Consider the following 27,332-nt stretch of genomic DNA (forward strand, 5'->3'; position numbering starts at 1 on the left):
ATTGACTTGTAGCTGACATAACCGACAGCTGACTTCTAAACAGATCTCCTTTCGAAATACATATTTTTAATGTATTATGATACTTATTCTGAGCAGAGAGCTGTGTTGGGAAATTCAGGGACTAAAGATCTGGATGAATACCAAGTCCTGATCCACATATTAGTTGTGGGGTGCAGATCATGTAATTCATAATGGAATCTGCAAGGTTAAAGATTATCATGGAGGCACTGCTAACTCTACCATGGCCTGCAGCTGACTACTATACCGTGATGTGGAAAACGACAGCATCTTTGGTGGCAACTAGCTTCTGCAATTACCTCCCTCTGGTCAGCACCAACTGTTGGGTGCTTCCATCAGCAATTAAAAGCATCTCTCTTCAACCCAGATTTTACTGACTTGGTTCTTGGTGCCTTGGGCAATTTCTGTTGATACTGATGCTTCAGTTTTATCAATATGGTTTTTGTTTTTCATATTCTCTTATATTTTGCTGCTGTTTTATTGTTTCATGAGAACATAAGAAGAGCCTTGATTGATCTGACCAATGTACCATCTAGTCTAGCACCCTGTTATAATAATGGCCAACCAGTTATCTGTGGGAAGTTGGGGGCAGGGGCTTTGGGGAGTGCAGAAATAACGAGAGAGAGAAGAGTTTCTTTAACGTCATGAGAAGGAGGCTAAGGTAGAGGAGTCAAAAAATGCCCTAGACAACCTACCTCAGCCTCATTGAGGATAATAATACTGACCTACCACATGCTACTAACTGAGGCAATGAATCATAGAATCATAGAGTCATAGAGTTGGAAGAGACCACAAGGGCCATCGAGTCCAACCCCCTGCCAAGCAGGAAACACCATCAGAGCACTCCTGACATATGGTTGTCAAGCCTCTGCTTAAAGACCTCCAAAGAAGGAGACTCCACCACACTCCTTGGCAGCAAATTCCACTGTCGAACAGCTCTTACTGTCAGGAAGTTCTTCCTAATGTTTAGGTGGAATCCTCTTTCTTGTAGTTTGGATCCATTGCTCCGTGTCCGCTTCTCTGGAGCAGCAGAAAACAACCTTTCTCCCTCCTCTATGGGACATCCTTTTATATATTTGAATATGACAAACCCTGTACAGTGCTAAGTATTGATGTTACATTTGAGATGCTACAAAATTTCTGTTCCCTACTCCAATGCCCCCAAATGCCTCCGACCTACTTCTCCCACACCACCCTACATGCTTAGCTGCACTAAACTGTCAAGCTGTCTGTACTGATAGATGGATCTGCCAATATAAGTTCCTCTTATGTTCTCATTTTTCAAGTCCTACATTCAGATTGGCCCATTTCCACATCAGTTGTCGTGTGTGTGTGTGTGTGCGTGTGCGTGTGCGTGCGCATGGAATTATGCATGTATCTCCATGCACATGTCTTCCAATATATGCATTTTCTACACAACAGAGCCTAGTGATATGCATTTTTTGAAACAGAATGGATTTTTGCATGCTATTTTCATGAAGATGCATGTGTTTTTGTGTGCGAGTAAAGTATGTATTTTTGTAATCATCCTTTGATTGGATACATCCTTTGATTGCACCAGAAAATCTGGAAAAAGGTGAATTTCAAACGGAGCTGTATTTTGTTTCAGGAAGTACACATAACACAAATTACTACAGAGAGATTACTATCCATAGCCTGATGACTTTACCGTGTCTCACTGTTGAGCCCAGTTGAATATGGAGTTGGCCTTCAGAAGCCCACTGTTTCTCTACTGGAGCTTCCCAGCTGTTAACTCTTATAAAGGGATTGCATCTAGATTAGAATTAATCACAATGCAGAACCACTCTTGACTTTTGCAAAACTCATAGCATGAAAACTCATAGTATTCAAGAATTTTTCCTCCCTTGCATTTCTCCACCTCTTCTGGTGAGCAGCTAGCACTGTTGAACGCTGGCTGTAAACTCAAAGTGTGATACTGCCTGTCATATACAGATCTGTGTTTTAGATATTCCATTCATTTTACAATAGGATGCTGTCTTGCAACTGATCTAACCGACAGATGGTTCCAAGCCTTTAAGAACCAGCCTCCTTCATAAAGATGTGGTACCCAGGAATTTGTTTGGGAGCATCAGTCTGGAACTGTCTGAAGGCTGCATGTGGAGACGTGGTGTGATTACGTATTTCATTACTTTAGGGATCAAAAGGGAGGTCAGCTTGTGTGATTTTTTTTTGTTTGCTGAGATGTGAGATGAAAAAAGTCTGTAAGAAATGACTAATTTGTATTTTCCCTTCATCCTCAGAGAGGATGCCCTTTGAATAAACCAAGAACATTTGTATTTACCCTCTGAAGCCTCTGCCTGTATCCCTGTCTGCTTGCATCCTTTCATAAGGAACCCACCCTGTGGCTTTAAGTTAGGCAGCCTGAGGACCTAAACCAGAAGGATGTGCTACCCTTTGAGTAACTCCAACTCACACAGTGCAAGGGGAAAAGAATCGGCACTTCCTGTGTGGATGAAAAGTAACTCATCCCGAGTATTTGAATCAAACAGCACATGATGCTAATCACATGGTCTGCCCATGAGCATCTATTTTCTTTCAGAAATAGAAGGCTCAAAGGCTCAGAAAGGAAGCTGGCTCCTTAACAATGGGGGAGCAACTTTGCACACATGACATCACATGTGCACAACATCCTGGAGTCATGTGTGTGACATCAGGATATTGTGAAGAGTAGGGGGTGGAGCCAAACACAGCGACCGCAAGGCTTCAATGGCTGGTGGCTCCTTCTTCGCCATGCCGTTATTCACCTCCACACTTTCTTGGGGGGCAGGCCCTATCTCCCAAATATTGAGGGGGCATGAAAGGGTTCAGCCCCTAAGGAACTGGTGCCCCTGTTCCCAGCCCTACCTGGAGATACAATCAGGGATTGAACCTTGGAGCTTCTGCATCCAAGGCAGATGGTGATAACTTTATTATTTACACACCAGCCACTGAACTATGGCTCTTCCCCATTGAACTGGATCGGGACCCTGGTGTAGGAAGTGGGAAGGTGGACTTTTGCCCCTCAATATTGTCCAGATCTGGGTCAGACCCCTTCGGACAGGAAAAGGGGGAAGGAGTAGGGGCAGATTTAGGGCTGTCAGAACTGTGCGCACGCACTGCTTGCTGAGCTAAAGGAGCGCTGTTTCAAAGCACGGTAAGGAGGTGCTGGGTTTTGGAAAGGAGGTGAGAGGGCTCTGGGACCCTGCCAAAGCCCTCGAGTCTCCTTATGAAAGCCAGACGCCTCCTTACCTGCCTTTGGGAAGGATGCACGAGGCCGGGCTTGGGGCACCAAATCTGGGCCTAACATAGGGCACACTCCCCCCCCCCCATGCACATTGCACCCAGGGCTCCACATCCAGACTGAGACTACAGCAGAGGCAAAGGGATGAAGGTGATGATGATGATGATGATGATGATGATGATAATTTACTATTTATACCCTGTCCATCTGGCTGGGTTTCCCCAGCCACTCTAGGCGGCTCCCAACAGAATATTAAAATACAATATTCTATCAAACATTAAAAGCTTCCCTAAACAAGGCTGCCTTCAGATGTCTTCTAAATGTCTGGTAGTTGTTTTTCTCTTTGGCATCTCATGGGAGGGCGTTCCACAGGGCGAGTGCCACTACCAAGAAGGCCCTCTGCCTGGTTCCCTGTAACTTGGCTTCTTGCAGTGAGGGAACCGCCAGAAGACCTTCGGTACCATCTCCAGACAAGAATATCATTTCTGTTTGTTTGTTTTCTTGCTTGCTTATTGGGGGTGGGGGGGGTGGGAGCTGCACTGAAATAATAGATGATGGCCTGGAAACCACATGATTAACATCAGATGTCATTTCTTCCTTGAGATTTGAGCAGAGGCTGCACGGCCATCTGTCATGGATGCTTTAGTTGAGTTTTTGCTTTGCAGGGGGTTGGACTAGATGTCCCTCAGGGTCCCTTCCAGCTCTGCAGTTCTATGATTTGATCACTCAAGGTGTCCTTGATTCACAGCTCACCCACCCCTTAGCTAATATTAAATGACTTCTTCAAGATTCATTCCACTTCTCCCGTCTCTCCCCACCCCCCGGTAACAGTTTATCCTCCTTGAGCCAAGGACATTGGTGAACAATTATTTTAATTATTTCTATATCATAATTTGTTGCTCTCTCTGCTTCAAGATTCTTGCAAAATGTGGAGTGCCAAACTTGCCAGGGTGGGAGATTGCCTGCTCTTAATGCTAACATGAGATTTGGTCTCCAAGAAAGTTTTATTTCCTGAAAGCAACCATAAGAGAGGGCTATTCCACCTGGCTTTCAATTTGAACCCAGCCTGATCTTTTATTCCCCTTCCTTCCCTCCCCCTCCCCTTTTTATGAAGATTACCCGCTCTGGGATCCCACAACTAATTCTCCCCTGGTCTCCTCGCTGGCCCAAATCGGACTAATTTAGCCAGCCAGCCCTGGTGATCATCTAATGTCTATTGGATGGATTTCCCCCCTAAATTGATTTTTGAATTCTGAATTTATTGTTATTCACGTTTTATACAGTGGTACCTCAGGTTACATATGCTTCAGGTTACATATGCTTCAGGTTACAGACTCCGCTAACCCAGAAATAGTACCTCGGGTTAAGAACTTTGCTTCAGGATGAGAACAGAAATCGTGCTCTGGTGGCGCGGCGGCAGCGGGAGGCCCCATTAGCTAAAGTGGTGCTTCAGGCTAAGAACAGTTTCAGGTTAAAAACGGACCTTTGGAACAAATTAAATACTTAACCCGAGGTACCACTGTACTGTATTTTAAGCTGTTTTTTGTTAAATCAATTACCGGTAAATATTTTAAATTTGTTGTTAGCCTCCCTGAGCCCGGTTTTCTGAACCAGGAAGGGTATAAATAAAAAATTATTATTATTATTATTAGTTCCCAATAGCCCCCTGGAACAAGGAAGTTTTCACCCGCCAGTGGAAGGACAGCAAGGAAGGAGCCAGTTTAGCTTCTTTAGTTCCAAAGTATGGGAGCAGTTCATTAGGAATGAACACATGCAAAAAATATATATGACATAAACCGTGATTCCATCTGTTCCTCCTTAGACATGATCCTATCTAGTTCCTGTTTTGCACATGGGCCTCAAAGACGTTGGCTGCTTGATAAACATTGTAAGAAATAGGAACTTATAAAAGACAAACGCCTGCCACCAAAGTCATTGAGCTGAAACTTATTCCTCACATTTCCTTCTCATTCTCCAGCAAAAGCACATTCTGTGGGTTCCCCCTCCCTTTTTTTGGTGGCTGGCATCAGGGGATAGTAACTGAGTGAAGGAAAGAGGGGTTGGGGGGGGGGGGAGTTTCATTGGGAAATCAAAAGCATCCCCTGAACCAAGCCTGATGGGTTGCAGAAACCGCAGCTGAGAAGTGTGTTTCTGTCAAGCGAAGATCTTGTTTGTAACTGTAAGGATTGCATAAGGCAGGCTATTTGATCCTGCGAGGGCTTTGATCTGAGCCGGCACCTGAAATGTGGGAAGGAATGTAACTAGACTTTGGAACTTAAAGGAAGGAAAGCGGGAGGGGGTGGGAGAGATTCAGGTGTGATGCGTCAAAAGAGAGCAGCCGGTAAGTGTAACTGTGTTTCAGGCAGAAGCAAGAAAAGGTATCACTGTTGGAGGGGATGAAATGGCCTTTTCCATGTACGCAAGAAGCTATTTCTCCAACTGAACATAAGACACTGCCTTACATTTAGGGATGCAGGTGCAAGTTGTTCGGGCTCATATTTTAACGCAAACCTACCTAAATGCACATTTCTTGAACCAAAAGGTGTGCACAGATCAAAAACAAAACAAAAAAAATAAAACGCCCATACATTGGTGAAAATGGTGTGCACAACTACATTATATTGGTGAAAATTCCTTGCAAAAATTAGTGTGTTAAGAGAAAACATTTCTATTTCATCAAGTTTATGCAGGCATCTAAGAATACAACTTTCCATGACAGTTTATTTCTATTTTTAACCCTTTGCATGGCTTTGTTGTATATGATATGATAACGATATGATACAATAATCTTTATTGTCATTGTCCCATACAGAACAACAAAATTGGAAAAAAATGGCTTTATGCACAATTGTTGTAAACCACTCTGATTTTTTTTGCCCCTAAATGAATAGAAGTAGATAAATAAGGTTATAAATAAATAAATGCACACCAACACACATAGAGGTTTTCATGCAGACTATTTAAAAAATGAAATTGGTGCAGGAAGTGGCACACTGAACTTAAGGTTAGGAACAGGAGAAAATGAAGGGAGACTGAAACTGACAGATAAATCCATTCCTACACATTGAGTCAGACCGTTGGTATGTTGAGCACACTCTGATGTCAACTCAGACTGACAAAAGTTCCCCAAGGTCTCCTGAAGAGATTTTTCTAAGTCTCTTTTCTAAATATCCATTTAATTGCAGACGCAACCTGAAGCCTCTTAAATGGAAGCATGTGCTGTACTGATGAACAATCATCATCATAGACATCAGCATCTGCAGCGGCACAACTGGATGCCTTCATCCGCCCTAGCTGCAAGAAACCATGTCTTTCCCATATCATTATCTACAATGTTTTTAATGTTTGATGCTTTATTACATTCTTATGTGTGCTGGAAGCTGCCCAGAGTGGTTGGGGCAACCTAGCCAGATGGGCAGGGTATAAATAATAAAATTCCTCCTCCTCCTCCTCCTCCTCCTCCTCTTCTTCTTCTTCTTCTTCTTCTTCTTCTTCTTCTTCTTCTTCTTCTTCTTCCCCCTAGAACAGGCACTGTAAGCTTCCAACAGTTTGACTTCACCCCCAGAGGTGCCCTCTTCCTTTTCCTCACAAGACAGATGGATACCAACCATTCTTATATTCAGGGCATTTTCTCGGCTAGAACTTGCCAAAACTCAGTTCTGGCACCTCTCAGGTGAGCGCCACTGCCATTCTAAGAGAATGAGGGAGGTTTTCATGGTGAGTTCCGGCACCTCTTTTTCCAGAAAAATAGCACTGATTTTTTAATTTATTTATACTTTGTCTTTTCCCCTGACAGGAACTCAAGGCTGCTTACAGATAAAAATAAGGGCAGCTGTTTACCAGCTCCATCTGGTCTGCAGGCTGAGACCCTATCTGCCCACAGACTGTCTCGCCAGAGTGTTGCATGCTCTAGTTATCTCTTGCTTGGACTACTGCAATGTGCTCTATGTGGGGCTACCTTTGAAGGTGACCTGGAAACTACAACTAATCCAGAATGTGGCAGCTAGACTGGTGACTGGGAGCAGCCGCCGAGACCACATAATTGAAAGACCTACATTGGCTCCCTGTACGTTTCTGAGCACAATTCAAAGTCTTGGTGCTGACCTTTAAAGCCCTAACTGGCCTCGGTCCTGTATACCTGAAGGAGCTTCTCCACCCCATCGTTCTACCTGGACACTGAGGTCCAGTGCCGAGGGCCTTCTGGTGGTTCCCTCGCTGCAAGAAGCCAAGAGACACAGAACCAGACAGAGGGCCTTCTCGGTAGTGGCACCCACCCTGTGGAACGCCCTCCCACCAGATGTCAAAGAGAAAAACAACTACCAGACTTTTAGAAGACATCTGAAGGCAGCCCTGTTTAGGGAAGCTTTTAATGTTTGATGCATTACTGTATTTTAATATTTTGTTGGAAGCCACCCAGAGTTGCTGGGGAAGCCCAGCCAGATGGGCGGGGTATAAATAATAAATTATTATAATATTATTATTAAGAAGAGCTTTCTCGGCAGATGACAGACATTCCTTCCTTGGAGGTTTCTAAACAGAGGGTGAATGACCATCTGTCAGGGATTCTTTAGTTGTGGTTCCTGCATTGCAGGGGGGTGGAATAGATGGCCCTCACAGGACAGGGTCCCTTCCAACCATACAATTCTACAATGCTAAGGACTCAGCTTCTGGGATAAAAAAAAAGGGGGCGGCTGTGGCGCCAAGGAGCAGCATGCAAAAGAATGAGGAGGAACGAGGTTAAATGGAGCTCTTAATCTCCAGCTATCTGCAGAGAGAAAGATGATTAATAACTCCCCTGGCTTAACATATCCTCCTCAGATAAGGAGTGAGGTGGCCTTCTTGGAGCTCTGATTATCCTGTTCTAATGGGCTTCATTTATTGTGTAAACTAATAACAGGGGCTGGAGTGCTCTGCACTCCAAGTCCTGCAGGAAGAATCCTAGGCCCAAATGCAATTACGGAGGGGGAAATTGTCCAAGAAACAGAGTCTTGCTTGGTTGAGTTGTGAACAGCCTTGCCAGCTCCCCCACGCCCTGGCTACAAGGCTAGCTGACTTTCAGCAACGAAACAAACTCAGTGCCCGCCACTGTTCAGGCATCTTCCCTTATTCACCCATCTTCAGATGCCACAGACCATGGTCTGCAGGGTTTTGCAGGAGATGGGTCATCAGAATTCTTCTCCGGAGCCAGAATCAGCCCGAGAGAGAAAAAGCTCTTTCCAAGGCACCCAGCAGAAGACACCAGTGCCTAAAATTAGGACCACAAAGCAGACCCCCTTCCTATTTCCAGGCTGTGAAAATAGGGGTGAAGACCTACACCACCCTAGGGGACTGGTGGTTGACACCCAGAGGACTATAGGAAGATGCTGTATATGATAACAGTGGTGAATTCTGCCTCCACCCTAACCTTCGGGGGGGGGGGGAGGGACCCACCTACCTACCCCAAAATTATAATGGCAGATTTTCTCCCAATTTTAATACCCCCCCCAAAAAAGAGAGCTTAAAATTATTTTATGAGAACCTTTAGCTCAGCTCTCGTTCACACTCTTTACTTAAGGAGCAAGAATATCACCTTCACTGGCTCATGATTCCTCATTCCAGGTGATTCCTCTGCCCCCTTTCATTCTTGCTAATTCTCAGCTAAGGGGCAGGATTTTGCTATGGAACAACTTAGGGGAGCCAAGGCCCTTGGAGAATCTATGTCTCTCTATGGGTGCTGTCCCAGGTCCTGAAAAACTCAGCAGGTTCCTGAACAGATATCAGGAACTGAGTGCAATTCATATCCGTTGCTCCACCTATTGTTGCCTCTGGCCCCGCCCACCACTGGCCCCAGAATGTTGCCCATAATGGGATATGGCCCTTGGGCTGAAATAAGTTCCTCAGCTCTGCTGGAGAAGAAGCAATTCCTATTTGTGGATTGCAAGGTGTGTTTTACACATCCATCTATGCAATCTTTAGTCAGGAATAACTGATGGTGGAGGGAGGGGAAAACTGGGGGAAGAGAGAAGTCTGACGAAGGATGGATATGAACAAATGCAGTTATAATAATCCATGGAACATGAGCATCAAGAAACACAGAAAGACTGAAAAATCCATTTTAAATCTCTGTTGGGTTCTTCTAGACCAGACTAACTAACCTGAAGTGATTTTGCACTTAAATTGATGAAGGAATAACACTACCAGTGCAGGACCTATAAGATGTGCTGGATAGAGGAAGGCAATCTTTTTAGCCTTCTACCTAAAAGGGAAACTTTGTGGAGAAACACTGAAATAGCCCTGACATTAATACCTGGGCTGAGGTCCTTAATCATTAATCAGTGTAATTAATGCACTCATCTGAGATTCAAAATGTGAGTTTTTAATCAGTGATGTCCTCTGTTGATGTTGCCTCACTGATGGCACTGATGCTCCCTGCTATATAACACCCCTCGACTTCGACAGAACGCAGAAACTGCTCAACTAGGAAAAAGCATAAGCCATGCCTGACAACCCTAGAAGTAACAATACTAGATTGCACATTTGGAGTCTCTTTCACCCTCTGCTTCAAGAGCATCTCACAAATGAAATGAGATGGATACAATGAACCAGACACACACGGACTCAAATAAACAGGTTGAGGCCACAAAAGTCAGCAGGAGAAGAACTGCCGCAGCTCAGAGGTTGAGCATCTTCTTTGCATGCAGAAGGTCTCAGGTTCCATCTCTGGCATCTCCAGCCCCCACCTGAAACCTTGGAGAGCCACTGCCAGACAGTGTCAACAGTGCTGATGGACCTATGTTCTGAATTGGTATAAGGAAGCTTCCTATGTTCCTACAGCACAGCAGGTTTGTGGCCCAATCCTGCAGCACATCCACTGCAAGAAATGAATGGAGTTTCCATAAGAGCTAAAAAATAAAGCCCTGCATTTGAAAATTACTCTTCACAAACCAAGCCAGTGCATCACAAGCCCTAAAAATCTCTAGTCTGAACCTCACCCCTAGCAAGAATATGACAATGCGGCCTTATTCCTTGTTCCAAACTTTTCTGTGATATGGGGATAATGATATCCCTTTAGCCTACAGAGTTGTTGTAAAGATAACAGACATGGCTTTAAATCCTTTGCAAAATATCAGTCTCCCATAGTTTGAAAGCCCCCTACGCTTCCTGGTATTCTTGTAGGGGAATGGGGCACGAGAAACCAGAAGTTTCCCATTAAAGAGAAATAGTTAAATGTACATGTTTCTTCTCTGACAAATTGGTTCAGCTTAATTTCGTCCTTGTACTTACAGAAACTAATCAGAAAGATCTGAGATCACTGGGGAGGCTGCCAATAGCAGCAGCTCAGAGGAAGGGGCCTTTTAAGGACCACCATCCATTACAAAGACAGACTGCAAAGTCACCCATGGAAGAACTGTGCTCCTAAATAACTGGGCCTGGACCACGCACCTTGAATTGCAGAACTAGATGCACTTAGACTTCATCACCCTTTTAAGCAAGACTGGGGAAACTTCTCCAATCAGTGGTCATGGACAGTGGTTTTTAAGTTACACATATCCATGGAAGAGAAGACTATCAACAGCTACTAGATGTGATGGCTATGCTTCTGAAAACCGGTTGCAAGGGACCACAGGTTGGCAGTGTGGTGTTGCACCGAGGTCTCGCTTGCAGGTTTCTCATTGGGGTTTCCTGTGGGAACAGGATTTCCCCAATCGGAAAACCCCAGAGAGTTGCTGCTAGTCAACTGATGTAGATGGGCCCATTGTCCAACTCAGTATCAGGCAGCTTCTTGTGGGCCCCTATTCCATTTTGCTCTCCTCTCCATTTACTTACTTAATTAATTAAAGGCACAACACAATGGAAACCAACAGGAATAAAATCTTACGCAATCCATATTTCAGCAAAAACCATCCGTCACAAATATTAGCATACAAACTGAGACCACAAAAGAGCACAGCCGTCAGAACCAAACACCAACATGCCACAGAGAAGTAATATTTTAAATGTTCTAAAATGTATTTCCAAGCCATCTGAAACAGTACAATGTCCATCTCCCACCCTACCTCAACTCATTTCACTTGGCAAAGCATTCTTTAGCCTTCCCCATTAAAGACATGAGGAAAGCCCGGCTGAATCAGATGAAAGACACATCTAGTCTAGAATGCTTTCCTTACAGGAGCCAACCAGATACCCCAGTGGGAAGCCTATAAGCAGCCCCTGAGTAAAACAGCGTCCTCCCCACTTGTGTTTCCAGGTAACCAATATGCAGAGGCATATAGTTTCTGACAGTGGAGGCAGAACACAGCCAACACAGTTTCCCTGTGGCATGGGGATTGCCACAGCTGCAAAGAAAATGCTGGTCTTTATGTGTCTCTTGGTCTCATACAGCTTGGCTCGACAGAGTTTCCCTTGTGTTCACAGAACTAGTGTTCTCCTTATGAAGAAGGAGGCAGATGGCAACAAAAAATGGCCCCTTGCTACACAGTACTGGCGAATTGCTGTCAAGTCACATGTTTTCAAATTCATATAAATAATAATGGAGGGGGGGAGATACAGCTATTTCTAAAAGGTGACATAAAAGCTTGGAGCCTAGAAAGAGGGCCCAGAGTTGTGACCGACTCTGGGGTTGCGGCACTCATCTCGCTTTATTGGCCTAGGGAGCCGGCGTACAGCTTCCGGGTCATGTGGCCAGCATGACTAAGCTGCTCCTGGCGAACCAGAGCACCGCACGAAATCGCTGTTTACCTTCCCGCCGGAGCGGTACCTATTTATCTACTTGCACTGTGTACTTTCGTACTGCTAGGTTGGCAGGAGCAGGGACCGAGCAACGGGAGCTCACCCCATTGTGGGGATTCGAACCGCCGACCTTCTGATCGGCAAGCCCTAGGCTCTGTGGTATAACCGCCATCATGGTTAGTAGCCATCAAATAACCCCATCCTTTATGAATGTCTTCATGAATCATCTTTTAAGGCCATCAAGACTGGTGGCCATTACTGCTTGTGGTTGGAGTGAGTTCCCTAGTTTAACTATGTGCTGCAATGAATCAATCAGTCAATCAATCGATTGATTATGTGCTGCATCTATATTCCTGCAGTCTTCTGTTCTAACCATTGGCTCCCCACTCCCCTCTGAGAGCCACGCATGGCTCAGCCCTGAAAGTTGGGTAACCTCTAGGAACTGTGGGTTATGCTCAGATATGCATCGACCACAAATACACAGAAGACCAAGTGCCAAATATACGGCACCTCTTTAAAATGAAATACTTTGATTGTTCCAATCACAAAAAGTTGTAAAAGCTATCCTGAAGAATTAAGAGCCTCAGTACACGCTAACTAACTCCATCATAAATTCTGGTTTGGTTTCTGTTATCATATCATTGTCTCCCGGGACCCCCTGTCCCTGTCATGAATTGCCCTTTATAATTTATTCAGCTTGTTCTTGCCGGGTTCCTTTCTACTTATCATTCATCTTTACAGTTGTACATAAAATTAGATTGATCCGCCTCTGCCAGACCCGTCAAGAATAGAAAAGTTGTCATTGAATAACACATAAAGCAAATGAAGACCCGATGACAGGCTTTGCTTGAACACCATGGAAATTGTCCTTTGAGAACCAAATGAAAAAGGTGTCAGAAGACAGAGACAGAAGGAGATGGAGAGATTGTAACCTTTGTAATCTGATTTTTAATTTGCAATCAAATGGCCAGGACTTTGGGGAATTCTTAACCATCCTTCTCCAGTTAAAAATACTGCAAGGCAAAACTCAACTCCTGCAAGCAGTACTTATTATGCACATTAGCCATGATAACAAATTGGTTCTGCTGAGGGTTTTTGTTTTTTGTTTTTTTTTTGGCTGATGCCTTGCCCCGAGAAACAGTTAGATATCTCTCTGCCTGGATGATGAAGTCAATGCTCAATATCCACATAGGGCTTTAGACATTGAAAGCTTTTCCAGTGGATGATCTAGATAGTCTTTATCTGGTTAGATTCAGCGGTGACAGGTAAATTTATGGGAGCATGGCCAGTCCGTTCACACTGGGTGGCACTGCAACTATTATTTTAAATCGAGGCAGAGGGTTCTAAATTTTGGGGCCGCCCACGGCGTCGCTGACATTGGAGACCTCAAGGTCCACCGCTGGTAGTGGTTCACAGCTCAGACTAGGGAAGCTCCTGTGTTTTTTCAGGAGCTGAAATTTGCTGCAGAATAACTGAGTTTGGTCCTCATTGCGTCCCTGGTGGAATGAGATCATATGGATGTGAATTTCAGAATTACAATCATGTGCATTTTCTAGCTGCAGCTGCATATATATATATATATATATATATATATATATAATGATTTTTGATCTATTAATATGTCAACTCAATTAGCATATACACTGTAAATATGATCTGCTCAACTAAGTTCAGACTCCTACTGCAGAGACAGTCTACCTAGCATTCAAAAAGTGGAAAAAAAGAAAACATCAGTGCCCAGCTGGCTATCCAATATTTTCCCAGTTATGCACACCCTCCCTCACATGTGCAGCCACCACTCTGAATGGCAAACTGAGCCCTTTACAGCACTCAACAAAATACAGAACATACGCACAAAAATCAGAAGCACTTTGTCTGTCACACTCCACATATGAAGACCAGGAAGTGCTAAGAGAAAGAAGCATATGCAATGATGAGAGTATGTATTGGAACACAAACAGATATGGATTCAGTTACCTGTTTTAATACAAAGTCCATTGGTTAGACTTGCTCAAAGGTCTGAACAAGAAGGATACTTAGCCTTGCTGAACCCATCCTTACTTTGCGTTCTCTCTCTCTCTCCTCTCTCTCTCTTTTCTTCCCATGGCCGGTGGTGATTGGTCCATTTGAATGAATTTGGATCTGCACCACCCACCTGTTAGCCATGCTTTCTTCCTTACAACCAGCCCAGAGGATGGACCTGAATGTCAGCTTCTTCATCCCTAGTTTCAGCTTTGCCTCTGTAGAACCCAACAGGGAGGAAAACTGGCAACAAAACTGTAAGTCAGAAATGGCGAACCTTAAGCTATCCAGATGTCCCTGCACTGCAACTCATAAAATCCTTGGCCATTGGTCATGTTGGCTAGGGCTGTTGAAGTCAAACAACAACTGGAGGGGCAAAGGTTCCCCATTCCTGCTATAATTAGCCACCTCTGCCTATCATTAGCTCTGGTTCTGCCTTCTTTGGGGCTCCCAGTCTTTTGCCCTACCAATAGGCACCATGCCCTCGGTCCCCTTTGCTGACTATTAAGCATGCATGCCTTCTTGATAAAATGTCATGCCACATAAGGTTTGCTGGCTATGGAGAGTTTCCACTCCCCAAAGCCTGGCAAGATGTGACGATGAAGGGGAGGCCTGAGATAAGATGGAGTGTGAGATGTGCTGTAAGAACACCAGATGTTATAATGGATGGGCAGATTAGACTATTTTCAGCCTCCGCCAACTTTTGAATATTTTCATTCATAAGTCTGCTCTGTCTGGTTTTTGCATTAAAATGCAATGTATTTATTTATTTATTTAAAAATCTGCACGAAGATTTGTAAATATGTATTTTAACACAGTTATCCCCATGAATGCTTTCTGAAATACATTTCATCCCAAAATACATTTCCGTTTGTTCTCCGAGCTGAAAGCCATATTGAAGAATTCAGAGAAGTGCAAAATCTGAAGGATAATTACATTACAATATGCACATTAGCTTGGGAGGTGCACATCAGGTCAGCTTGCATTGGAATTCATAGACATCAAATTCCTCAAGCATCCTTCCTCTCTCTCAGACACACACCTGTCCTAAAACCTGAGCACTTGTGTCAACTCCTCACTCCAAAATTCTTTCACCTGGAACAGAGAGACTGAATTCTCTTTGCATTCCAGAGGTTGTTGGCATGGGGATGGGAGCAGCCAATCTTTACCTAGTGAAATGGAACTTTTAATGTTTACAAAAGAGATAGGACTCAGGTGTTTCATCTTAGCTGGCAAGCTTTGAAATACTGTCAAACTGACTAGAAGAAGAGGAAGAAGAAGAAAAAGCCTTGTAATGAGAAACAGCTTCTCCCATGTCCCCCCCTCCCCACCTTCATTTTGACCAGATTTTATTCCATCGCATTATTGTTTGGTTGCCAAATTTGTGGGGAACTTGTGAACTCATAGGAACAAAGGAAGCTCCCTTATACAGAGACAAATCTCTAGCTCACATTGACTAGCAGTGGATCTCCACAGTTTCAGACAGGGGCCCTCATGGAGATACCTTCTGCATGCAAAGCAGAACATCTGAAACAGACCTGTGACCCTTCCTCAGTGGAACCACAGTGCTGCTGTTGTCCCAATATTTTGCAAAGCAAAATAGTTTCTCCAGGCCTTTCATTCCCACTTCCCCCTTAAATCTGTCTCTCCCTCCCCCCCCCCAAGCCCAATACCTTTTCATCTTTCTTATTATTTGTGTTTTATTTTAACTTTAGAAAAAAGGCAAGATTCTCCCTAGGGAACAATTAGATCAGTTTCCCTTCAAAAAAGAGTCTTAAGGGCATAGCAAATGGTTTGTGTGCGTTCAGCAGATTCAGTCAGCCAATTGAGTCTTTTTGCTCATATGCTGCTGCTGACCCAACTGCAACTGACATTAGGAGGGCATGGCTGCAGAAACAGCAGCAGGAGGAGGAAGAAATCCAGATGCAAGAGTTCAACTAAGAATGGGAGCTACACACTCTGCTAAATCACATCCTATAACTCTGGCAGGATTGAACCACTTCCAGGCAAAATTTGCAGACTCTGACGTTGAAGTGCCCACTTCCCCCCAAAAAATATCATCAATGAACACAGCAAACAAATTGAGGAAAGGCTGATCTAAATCACTATTCCTTGCCATGCTAGTTAAAACAAACAAACAGATTCCACATGAAAAACTCTTATGTCCCTGTGGAGATGGCAGTACTGAATCAGTGGCACATGCCCTTCTGGCTTGCACTTCTTATAAAGACTTGAGGAATGAGGTTATCATTCCTCTTTTATTGTCCATTCCGGGTCACCCAGCCACTGCCACAGTGTCTTGGCAGATCAAGATGAGCAGGTGACAGCAAAGGTTGCAAGGCTCTTAGCTGGGGCAATCAGAATAAGATCCACTATTTGACTATTGATTCAAAACCCTAAAATGTATTTTATATAATTGACTTTTTATTTCTATCCTTTGTATATTGTATTGTTGTTTTATTGCTATGGCCGATGGCTGACGCAAATAAAGATTCACTCATTCATTCATTCAAACAAGAAGAAGATGATATGGGAAATATGAAAACATGTGATCTTCCCAGCCCTGTAAAGATAAATGGAGGTGAAATCAACAAGACGTGCTGAGTGTAATTGATCGGCATATCCCAAGTCACACATCTCTTCTTCAAGGAAAGCTCATTTGGTCCTTAGAAAGTATCTGAGATAGTATGCAAGACCAGTTATGTATTCTTTGAACAAACTAGTCCAGTTGCTCTTGAAGAAAAGTTGTGTGACTTTTTATTCAAAGTGCTCTTTTAAGGCCTCTTTTTCTTTGGTCTTTGGTCCCTGGCCTGGAGGTTCCCTTCCTTGACAGCTGAGCAAGAGAGACATTATGCATGATGAAGCTTAGTAGCAAGCTACAACTGCCCCATTTGTATCATCCAGAGACCCCAACTTTTCCCAAGAATCTGGTATATGTGGAACTTTTCGCTTTCAGATGATTGATTGATTTAATTTATATACCGCCCTATACCCGTGGGTCTCAGGACATTTCACAGAATAAAAATCAAGATATAAAACCACAAAATGCATAATAAAAATAAAAACAACAACCCACTAGCCCCTCCCCCAAAAAACACATTTTAAAGGGGCATTTTTAAAATAAAGCCTTGGATGACTTGTGCACCCTTCCTCCTAGGTCCAGGATGGAGACAAAAACTAGATTTTGAGAGAGAGGGAGTAAGTTGAAAGCACAGTAGAATACCAAGGGGCTTGTCCACAATAGCAAAATTGAAAATGAAACTAAGAAGACTATTTTGTGCCAGCTCTATTAGCAACATCATTTCCCTGTTATAGTACTTCAGTGGCAGGATACATGATTATCTGTAGGATTCCTTATCTATGGGATACTGTTACACTCTCAAGCAAATCCCCGTTTTCCATAACCTGCCAAGAAGAAATCAAACGCAACACTTAAGACGTTTCTCACATGCCCTCTGCTTTCTCTCTGAGGCATGGATTTTAATGGAACCTGGCATCTGGAAAGCCACCTAAACTGCTGAAGTTAACAGTTTGCTAGCTCCCCCAGTTCCGCTATTTCTCCTCTGGAGCCTTAGTAGTGATCCGGTGAGGTAATGCAAAGAGGCAGCCCCGTCTACCATATGACCTGCTCCCTCTTAGCAAAGAAGATGAAAAGTTGCCGGAAGGGGTGGGGAGGGCGAAGAGAGAGAAATATACCACTGTGCTTATTAGACATGAGCTCAGTTTATTCGGATCATAAATAAAAGCTGATCTTGATAGTGTAATTACATTTCACAACATTATCCTCTGACATTAACCTCAGAAGGGGGAGGAGGGAGAAAGGGGGAAGTTGCCTGGATTGCAATTTGGAGTTGGAATGATGACTGTGTGTGTATGTACCCCAATAATATGATAATGCTAATTGTTAACAATTAGCATAATATTACAATTATGATAATTATATAGCCACCCCAAATTTCATTTCCTAGGGGAGCCAATTTGAGACAGGGAGGGGTTGGTGGAACAGTAAATATTGAAACATAGCTGTAGGAACATTTTCCTCAAGTCTCCTGCGTCGTCACGGTCTAGATTGCATTTGCTTCCCCCCTCCTAGATCATGGGGATGCAATTCTGATATGGTAGTTTTTTTTTCATTGCAGATTTTTATCACTCCCTACTTTGCAAGCCTTTTGCAACCTGTCCTTGGAGGGCAGGGCCCTGACTGACTCCAGCTACAAAAGTTGAGGCTGCTGAATGGAATATTGTGCTGGGGTGTGGTTTAGGACTTAGATCTTGTGATTTTTGTGGAAATTGCTCAGTTTTGCTTATTTTTAAATGTTTATTTATTGTTCATGACTACTTTTGTGAAGTTGCAGTTATGTATTTTTTTCATGTTCAAGCCACCCTGAGCATGGTATGTATGTATGTATGTATGTATGTATGTATTTGAATCTCTCACAAAGTACACACATAAAACCGAGATAAAAATCGAAACTATGGTTGGCTCGATTTACAGTCCTGCTTTCCACCCCCTCCCTCCCCTCCATCAAACAGACCACTCACCTAATTTGTCTGAAAATGCCGGTGGTTGTCCCCGTATGAAGGATTAGCACAGATTAAGGGGGAACAGTGTTAATTGTAGGTGGGGGAAGAGAGCAAAGCATCTCCTCAATCTGTTCTTGATTTCCCCTGTGTATGTCTGGCTGGTAATAAGCTTCCTTTAATCTGGAAGGCCCCTTGGTGAAATCAGCACCACGGACAGCAGTATTGATTGCTTTTGAGAAACCATCACAGCTGCTCACCCAAATTACCTTTGATATGTGACCTTTAATGTAATTACTGCAACATCAAAGCATTTCTATAAATTATTAAAGAACTAATATACTTCATCATCCCACTATTCTATTATATGTAAAAATATAAACAACCATCAGCAAACAATGTTACGGATCTGAAAGTGCCCAGAGTTGGCAAGAATTGCTCCGCCTCTGTATGGAGAAAGGGGAGACTATCCAAACCACTTAGCACAAAGGGAAGGAGAGAGAAAAGGAAGGAGATTCAATGTTTTGCATTTGGCTCAACTTGCCGCAAAATATAACCCACTCTTCTCTTTCCCCACCCTCTCACTCTCTTCCTCCCTCCTCACCCATTTTTTTTTTTTTAAGAGAACCCTCCTTCCCCTGAAAGTATCATAAAAACTTGTCAAATCCATATCTACGCAAGCTCAGAAGTCATGCAATGACTCCAGCAGCTGACTTTATACCCCCCCACATATCATGCGGAAATACACAAAACATATTCCTGTCACTTTGCAAAGCACGGCCTGGAAATAATTACAGTAGAATATTACAGCAGCAATAGCTGTGCAAAAACACAAAGACAGGCAGCCAGAAGGCCAGCTCTCATGTACAGAGGCCAAGGTGAGCCACACCACCAAACATTTGCATTCATGTGCAGATTAGTTTTGGGTTTTTTTAAAAATGCCTTGATTCAGGCTTTGAGCTAGAGTGAAAGGACAGACGCTGAATCACTTACTTGGGCAAAATGGAAAAGGCAGACCTTCAGTCAATGAGCTATTGGATGAGTTGCTTCCTCCTCTCTTTTTTGCCCCCTTCCAGTTTCCGGGTTGATAATTATGTCCTTTTATTTACTTAACAAGATTTATACGCCACTCTAATCAATGGACACCTCTAAGCAGTTTACATAAAACACCACAAAATATTCAGCAGATGTGCTTGTGTGTGTTAAAATGAGTTGACATAAAAAGTCAAAATATAAATGAAATCAGCAGTTTTAAAACAAGTATACATAATGAAACAATATTATTTATCATTGTTGTTTATTTGAATTTATATACCGCCGTATACCCGAAGGTCTCAGGGCGGTTCACAGAAGAAACTGTGTGCTAAAATTACTTTTTTGAGTAGGCATGCCCAAACAGAAAACTTTCTGTTATTATTATTATTTGAATTTATATACCGTCCTATACCCGAAGGTCTCAGGGCGGTTCACACAATAAAATCAAGATATAAAACTACAAAATACATAATAAAAATAAAAACAACAACCCAATAGCACTCCCCCCCCCAAAAAAAACACACATTTTAAAAGGGCATAGAATGCCCTTTCTAGCAGGCTTTGAAAACAATACCATTCAACTTTAGTGGACCTAACTAACACAGTTTTGGTCAGTAGGTCAGACCCGCTTCTTGTCACAGTGTGATGATGTCATCACCATGCTCTTGGTCACGTGACCAAAACACGCAATATACAGCATGACCAAAAATATCGTCACCAGCTGTCAAAACAAATGCCTTATCCAATACACATCATTTCTGGCTATGAGCTGAACGTGTCACTTTGGTCATGAGGCCTTTGTTTTGGTCACATGATCAAGCACATGACATACCTCTTAAAAAAAAAGGAAGGAAAATACCCAACACCTGTCTCTTGAAACTGAAGCAGAGATCGCCAAAGAGAAGAAAATAGTAAGAACTCATTTGTTAGCAAGGTCAAAAACAACAGCAACACTGGAGCCACTTCACCATGAAAGCTGGAGCTAAGCCAAGTAGGGGGAAAATTTATTTCAAAGGGTTATGCAAAGGTATCTATTACATACAAAATATTTAGCTGAAACATGTTGTTGACCACAAAAACTGCATGAACAGCGCTGGCATACCACGGCGGTTTAGTTTATCACAGACAACTGGAGAGCTGAGAAAATTATGGGATGGTGGAAATGCCTAGCCATATTAACCGTCTTGAGGGGTGGTGGACTAAGTACCTGTGCTGACAGAAAGTTGCCGGGGGCAAGGTTAATCTGGAACATAAGACTCAAAAATATGGAGCAACAAACACAAATTGTCAAACCAGAAATCTGAAAGAATTTAAAATAAAGTGTAACACTTCAGGTATTAGCAACAAAGCATTCATATGTCAGGATGCAAGTATTGGTAATGAAATTTATTTTTAAAGCTTATTTATTTATTTATTGAATTTATATACCCCCCTATACCCGGAGGTCTCAGGGCGGTTCACGGAAAAAGCTTACACAAGTCCAACCTTGTCAGTTCTTGACCCCTTTAAATTCCATATTTTGATTTCTTTCTTTTTTTTCTTAAATCCTCTGCATTTGTCATACCCACACATGGGATCCCCAGTGGTCTCTTAACCAAGGCGCCAGCTTCAAATACCAAATCTAAATTTCTAATTTGGAAATAATTTCCAAAATGTATGCAAGATTCCTTTTCATCTCTATGCTCTGCGAATGCTGGTAGGCGAGACTTTGAAATCCACCCTGAGGCTACAATCCTTTGCATACTTTCCTGGGAGTAAGTCCCATTGAATACAGTGGGATCAACTTTGTGGTAAGCATGCATAGGTATATGTTGAAAACCACATACACACGCGGGCAAATTGACTGCTTCTGCCTTCTCATCTTCCCTCTCAAATTTCTTATGGATATCCATACCCAGTCGTCAAACATAGTAGCCCTTTCCATAGATGTGTCTGTAACTCTATCCTCAGTCAAGCACTGTCTCCCCATACCCCAGTTATTCAACATGTCCCTCTAGCCCATGGATAGCCAACATGGTGCCCACGAGATGTTGTAAGATTCCAACTCCCAGCAGCTTAATCATTGGCCATGCTGACCTGAGCTGATGGGAGTTGAAGTTGAACCACCACCATATGGAGGTCCAAAGGTTTTGCCAGCGCTGCTCTAAATTTATTTCAGCTTTTCTGGTCCTGCTGATGTTGCTCAAACCCAATTTCCTCTCTTTCCAGATTCATCCATGTCTTTCTCACCCAATTTCTTCCTTTTCCTCCTAGAAACTGGCTTCCCACTTCCTAGAACTAATCAAAATGCAAAAGCAACAGTGCCAGCCCCATTGGGATTGTGTTTTGTGTGAGAACGCAATAGTCAAGACTGCCATTCTGAAAGTGAACTTTGTCGGTAAAGGCATTGCGCATTCCCCACCCTGGAAAAAAGTCACTACACAGATATATCCAGATTCTGAAAGTATTTCAAAAAGCCAGCAAGATCTGGCCCCAGTTAGGTTCTCCCACGCAATGGGAAGGAGTTGATCTCTCCCAGAAAGACATGGATGAGAAAGCATTGGTTTCCATTCATCCAACGCAAACCAAAAGTCACCCCGAGCGACCGGTCATTTGTTTACTCCATCGGCATCTTCCAAAAGGAACCAAGACATTGCAAAAATTGTGCCGAGCAAAAAGTCAATCTGGACTCACCCCTGGCAGTGTCTTCTGTTCGTGCAGCGCACTCTGGGCTTTAAGAGCTGACTCCCTTTCACAGTATGTTAGGAAGGCACAGCCTGGAAAAGAGAAAAGAAAAAGAACACATCAGGACATATGATCTATGCAGCATCGAACAAACATTTGATCTTCTCCAGCATCCTCTTTCCATCAACTGCTAGCCAACTTTCTCCAGGGAGCCTGCAATTGGAGAGTTGCATTCCATAGGCAGGCTGGCCATCCTTCCATAGTGTTGGTCCTCTAGCAACCGATAGCTCAGAGGTACATTTCCTCCGAGTGTGGAGATTCTATTTAACTCTTATGGCTACTACAGAGCTTTCCTTCCTCTGGCAGCAAAGAGACCCCATTCTGCAACACTTTGGGGTTTTTTAGGAACTGGTAATAAGGAGATGGGACGCGTGTGGTGCTGTGGGTTAAACCACAGAGCCTAGGACTTGTCGATCAGAAGGTCGGCGGTTCGAATCCCCGTGACGGGGTGAGCTCCCGTTGCTCAGTCCCTGCTCCTGCCAACCTAGCAGTTCGAAAGCACGTCAAAGTGCAAATAGATAAATAGGTACCGCTCCGGCGGAAAGATAAACGGCGTTTCTGTGTGCTGCTCTGGTTCACCAGAAGTGGCTTAGTCATGCTGGCCACATGACCCAGAAGCTGTACGCCGGCTCCCTCGGCCAGTAAAGCGAGATGAGTGTCGCAACCCCAGAGTCGGCCACAACTGGACCTAATGGTCAGGGGTCACTTTACCTTTACCTTAATAAGGAGATGGGAAAGTAGGAAGCATAGTCTCCAGGGTTTCAGGAAGGAACGTTTCCTAGGCCTACCTGAAGATGTTGGGGGTTGAACCTAGGATCTTCTGCATGTAGAGGAGGTGGAGAGCTACAACAGTGGTCTTCTGAGTATGTGGGTAGATGTTCATATCATCAGTGGTTGCCAAGCTGCTGGGCATCTCATTAGACCAGCAGAAAAATGTCTTCCCATTATCTGACATCTGACTGCCTCCCCTTTCCTTTCCCATCAGTCAAAACTCACCCATTTGCTTGTTCTGGGGAGCCTCCTGCCTGAGAAGCTCCCCTCAAGCCCACACAACACTGTTCCTGAGGGTCTACATCAGTGTTTCCCAAAGTGGGTGATACCACACCCCAGGGGATGCTGGAACGATCCAGGGGGCGGCAGTAGCCTCAGGTACAATTGGGTGGTGTTGAATAAAAATAAGGTGGCAGTGGAAGCATAAACAAAAAGAAGAGCAGAGAGGAAAATGTTTGGAAAACTGTTCATACACGTTTCATTTGTTGTGTAAAGTCATTTACTGACAGGTTGGGTGCTGTTGTGGGATGGCGACGACAACACCTCCCCTGGATCCAGCGATCCAGGCCTGGGGAGTGGATCACAGCTTTCCTGATTATTTGGCCAATGGCAGGCGGTGTACAGTGCTGCCCCCGCCCATGGGGTGGATCAGACTGAGCTGGCAGGCTTCACTCCAGTCCTCCCCATGGGTTTTTAATCCCAGGGCCTGATCCAACTCCTCATCCAGTTTTGAAAAACCATTCCTATATGTTCGATCTGTGAGTCCTCTGTTATAGGACGTAGGTAGAGATACAGTGGTACCTCGGGTTACAGACGCTTCAGGTTACAGACTCTGCTAACCCAGAAATAGTCCCTTGGGTTAAGAACTTTGCTTCAGGATGAGAACAGAAACCGTGCTCCGGCGGTGCAGCGGCAGCGGGAGGCCCCATTAGCTAAATGCGGCCAGTGTGGTGTAGTGGTTGAGAGCGGTAGTCTTGTAATCTGGGGAACCGGGTTCGCGTCTCCGCTCCTCCACATGCAGCTGCTGGGTGACCTTGGGCCAGTCACACTTCTCTGAAGTCTCTCAGCCCCACTCACCTCACAGAGTGTTTGTTGTGGGGGAGGAAGGGAAAGGAGAATGTTAGCTGCTTTGAGACTCCTGAAAGGGAGTGAAAGGCGGGATATCAAATCCAAACTCTTCTTCTTCTCTAAAGTGGTACCTCAGGTTAAGAACAGTTTCAGAACGGACCTCCAGAACGAATTAAGTTCTTAACCCGAGGTACCACTGTATAGATACATTTTTTAAAAACCCCCACATATTTGTCACTGTATCTTTCTGTTTGTCCACTTAAGGGAAGTAGATTTCCAGGGGGACACCGAGTTTTTTTTTCTTTTCTGAAAAGTGGGTGGTAGACCAAATAAATGTGGGAACCTCTGGTCCACACTGATAATTACACACAGAGAAAGTGAGAGACACATTTCAATAGAGCATTCTACCATGTTCTTTCCGGGGGGGCGGGGGAGCATCATGACTTTGGGCTGCACAGGAGGGAACAAAGTTTAGAAAAGGAGAACTGAAATGCCCTGAATCCATGAGGCTGCTCTCCTGTTCCTACTCACCTACTCAAAGGGGGAATGGTTGGATCCCGAGCGATGCTTAGGCAAAGCAATAGCAGAGGCAGCAGGGTCCAGTCTTTGCAACAGCGAAGGCTGCTCTATTAAGCCACCTGGCTCTTCCAGCGCACACCTGAGCCCGTGTTGATTCATCAGCACATTTGGCAAAGAAGATCTAGCCAGCTAGAACTGCTGCAGGAATAACAGAAGGGAGTACGGCCTCTGGACTTCTATCAGGACCCTAAAGCCAAACGTGGAGGAGCTCCAGAAGGAACAGCAGCTAGCAAACTCTCTCTCCCCTCCCCCCGCCCAATTCAGGAAAAAATTACAAAAAGCTGTGAGAAACAAGAGGAGCAGCGATTGCACCTGTGGCCTGCCTTTGCACTCCAGGGACAGGGAAAGCTCTCCTGTGCTTTTCTGGTTAACCCTTTTGCACCCATTTGGACTCAAACTCCCAGTGCACCACTTACTCTTTCTGGAACGGCAGATAATTCAGCACTCATCTCTTTTTTTTAGGAAAAGCCAGCCTCACACGCAGTGGTTGATCTAAGAATCTGCACCCAAGGTTGCTTATTTCCTCCTCCCTCCCAACCCATTTTCCTTTTGTGTCGTGATTTTGTTTTGTTTCTTAGAATGCTAGGCCTGAGGACGGGGACTGCCTTGTTTATAATTATCTGTAGGCCACTGTGTCTGAAGTATGGGGGGGGGGGTTCTCTTTGAGGATCTGCATAGAAATGGGGTAGAACTGATTAAATTTGGGGCTGTGCAGAAATGGGGTGGAATGCACATAGGCCACATCTGAAATGTACATTTAAGACATTATTAAACCACTTTAAACAGTCAGGGTTTCCCTCAAAGAGACCTGGGAACTGTAGTTCATTAAAGGTGTTGCTAGTTGTCAGGAGACCCCCTATTCCTTTTGCAGAACTACAATTCCCAGAGCTCTCTGGGAGGAGGGTTTGATTGTGAAACCACTCTGGGGGAGGTAAACAGCCACCTTCTGCATCAGTGTTTTCCCACTGCTGGAGTATTGCAGATCTCCTTGTCTGGACATCTTAGCAAAGTCATGGCCCTGGTTACCCATCTACTACCTTTGCCTAGTGTTTTCTTTCTGGGAGGGGCTGGAAGCAAACAACATGTTTGAGCAGCCTTTCTCAACCTGTGGGTCCCAAGATGTTGTTGAACTACAACTCCCATCACCCCTAGCTAGCAAGGCCAGAGCTCCGGGATGATGGGAGTTGTAGTCCAACAACATCTAGGGACCCACAGGTTGAGAACTGCTGTGTTAGAGTGATGAAAGCAACTGTTTCTTTTCTTTTAAGGCATAAAAATTACACGCCACCTTTCAGGCAGTCAAGATAGTTAACAAAATATCAAGGACATTATCAAAGCAAAATATGAAAAGTCAAATGTGCGCTGTATACACAAATAGAAAACTTTCATAGAAGCATTCACACACACACACACATACACACACACACACACACGCAATATAACAAGTGGTTTAAGGATCACCAACCCATCCATTCCACCCTAAAAATAAGATAAAAAGTAGACAGCAAATTAAATCAATTTGTGATTTAAAGACTGTGCCTGGCCCCGAATAGATGAGAATAAATGTTACAGCTCCCAGGAGATCTTGGCAGGAACCACCATAATTTGTGTGGTACAGGGTAAAGCCCTCTTGCTGATAGTCCCCCATCTAGCATCTGTCAGCAATGTCATTTGGGCAACGAACACACGGGTCAACTTTGGAACTCGCTCCAACAGGAGGCAGTGCTGGCCACCAACTTGGATGGCTTCACAAGAGGTTTGGACAAATTCATGGAAGGTGGTGCTCTCAGTGGCTACTAACCATGATGGTATGCTCTGCCTCCATGTTCAGAGGCAGTAAAGCTTTCTGGGTAGCAGCTGCTGGAAACCACAGAAGCAGAGAGTGCTGCTTCCCAAGAAGGAGAAGTCTTCCGTGTGAGTGGCACATTTGGGGCAGGGCAGGGAAGAAGCAGAACATAACTTTGCACCAGTGCTGTAGGCTGGGATTAATCCCAACTTCTCCTTCCTCCACATCTGCAGCCATGAGAGCAGTTGGAAGCTAAGGGGTTGGAAGAATAGTTAACCCTGGTTAATCCTAAAGGTTGGGAGACTAGTTGACCCTGGTTAATCCTAAGGGTTGGGAGAATAGTTAACCCTTGTTAATCCTAAAGGTTGGGAGACTAGTTGACCCTGGTTAATCCTAAAGGTTGGGAGAATAGTTGACCCTGGTTAATCCTAAGGGTTGGAAGTATAGTTAACCCTGGTTAATCCTAAAGGTTGGGAGAATAGTTAACCCTAGTTAATCCTAAGGGTTGGGAGATTAGTTGACCCTGGTTAATCCTATGGGTTGGGAGAATAGTTAACCCTGGTTAATCCTAAAGGTTGGGAGACTAGTTGACCCTGGTTAATCCTAAAGGTTGGGAGAATAGTTGACCCTGGTTAATCCTATGGGTTGGGAGAATAGTTTACCCTGGTTAATCCTAAAGGTTGGGAGACTAGTTGACCCTGGTTAATCCTAAAGGTTGGGAGAATAGTTGACCCTGGTTAATCCTAAGGGTTGGAAGTATAGTTAACCCTGGTTAATCCTAAGGGTTGGGAGACTAGTTGACCCTGGTTAATCCTAAGGGTTGGGAGAATAGTTAACCCTGGTTCCCACACAAGCACA

General features: G+C 44.1%; 1 protein-coding gene across 13 annotated transcripts in view; it reads right to left on the bottom strand.

Annotated features, from left to right (window-relative positions):
- The window catches only part of CELF4 (CUGBP Elav-like family member 4), a 783,337-nt gene that overhangs the window by 639,943 nt on the left and 116,062 nt on the right, over positions 1 to 27,332 (bottom strand). For all 13 annotated transcript variants that reach the window (XR_013977614.1, XM_080973523.1, XM_080973533.1 and 10 more), the window contains exon 2: positions 22,220 to 22,302. Coding sequence is in view for 12 of the 13 variants with exons in the window: in XM_080973523.1 (XP_080829649.1) it covers positions 22,220 to 22,302 (83 nt within the window). In the remaining variant the exon portion in view is untranslated. The remainder of the gene's footprint in view (positions 1 to 22,219; positions 22,303 to 27,332) is intronic.

This window comes from Podarcis pityusensis (assembly GCF_964106645.2).
Source record: "Podarcis pityusensis genome assembly, chromosome: 11".
NCBI lineage: Eukaryota > Metazoa > Chordata > Lepidosauria > Squamata > Lacertidae > Podarcis > Podarcis pityusensis.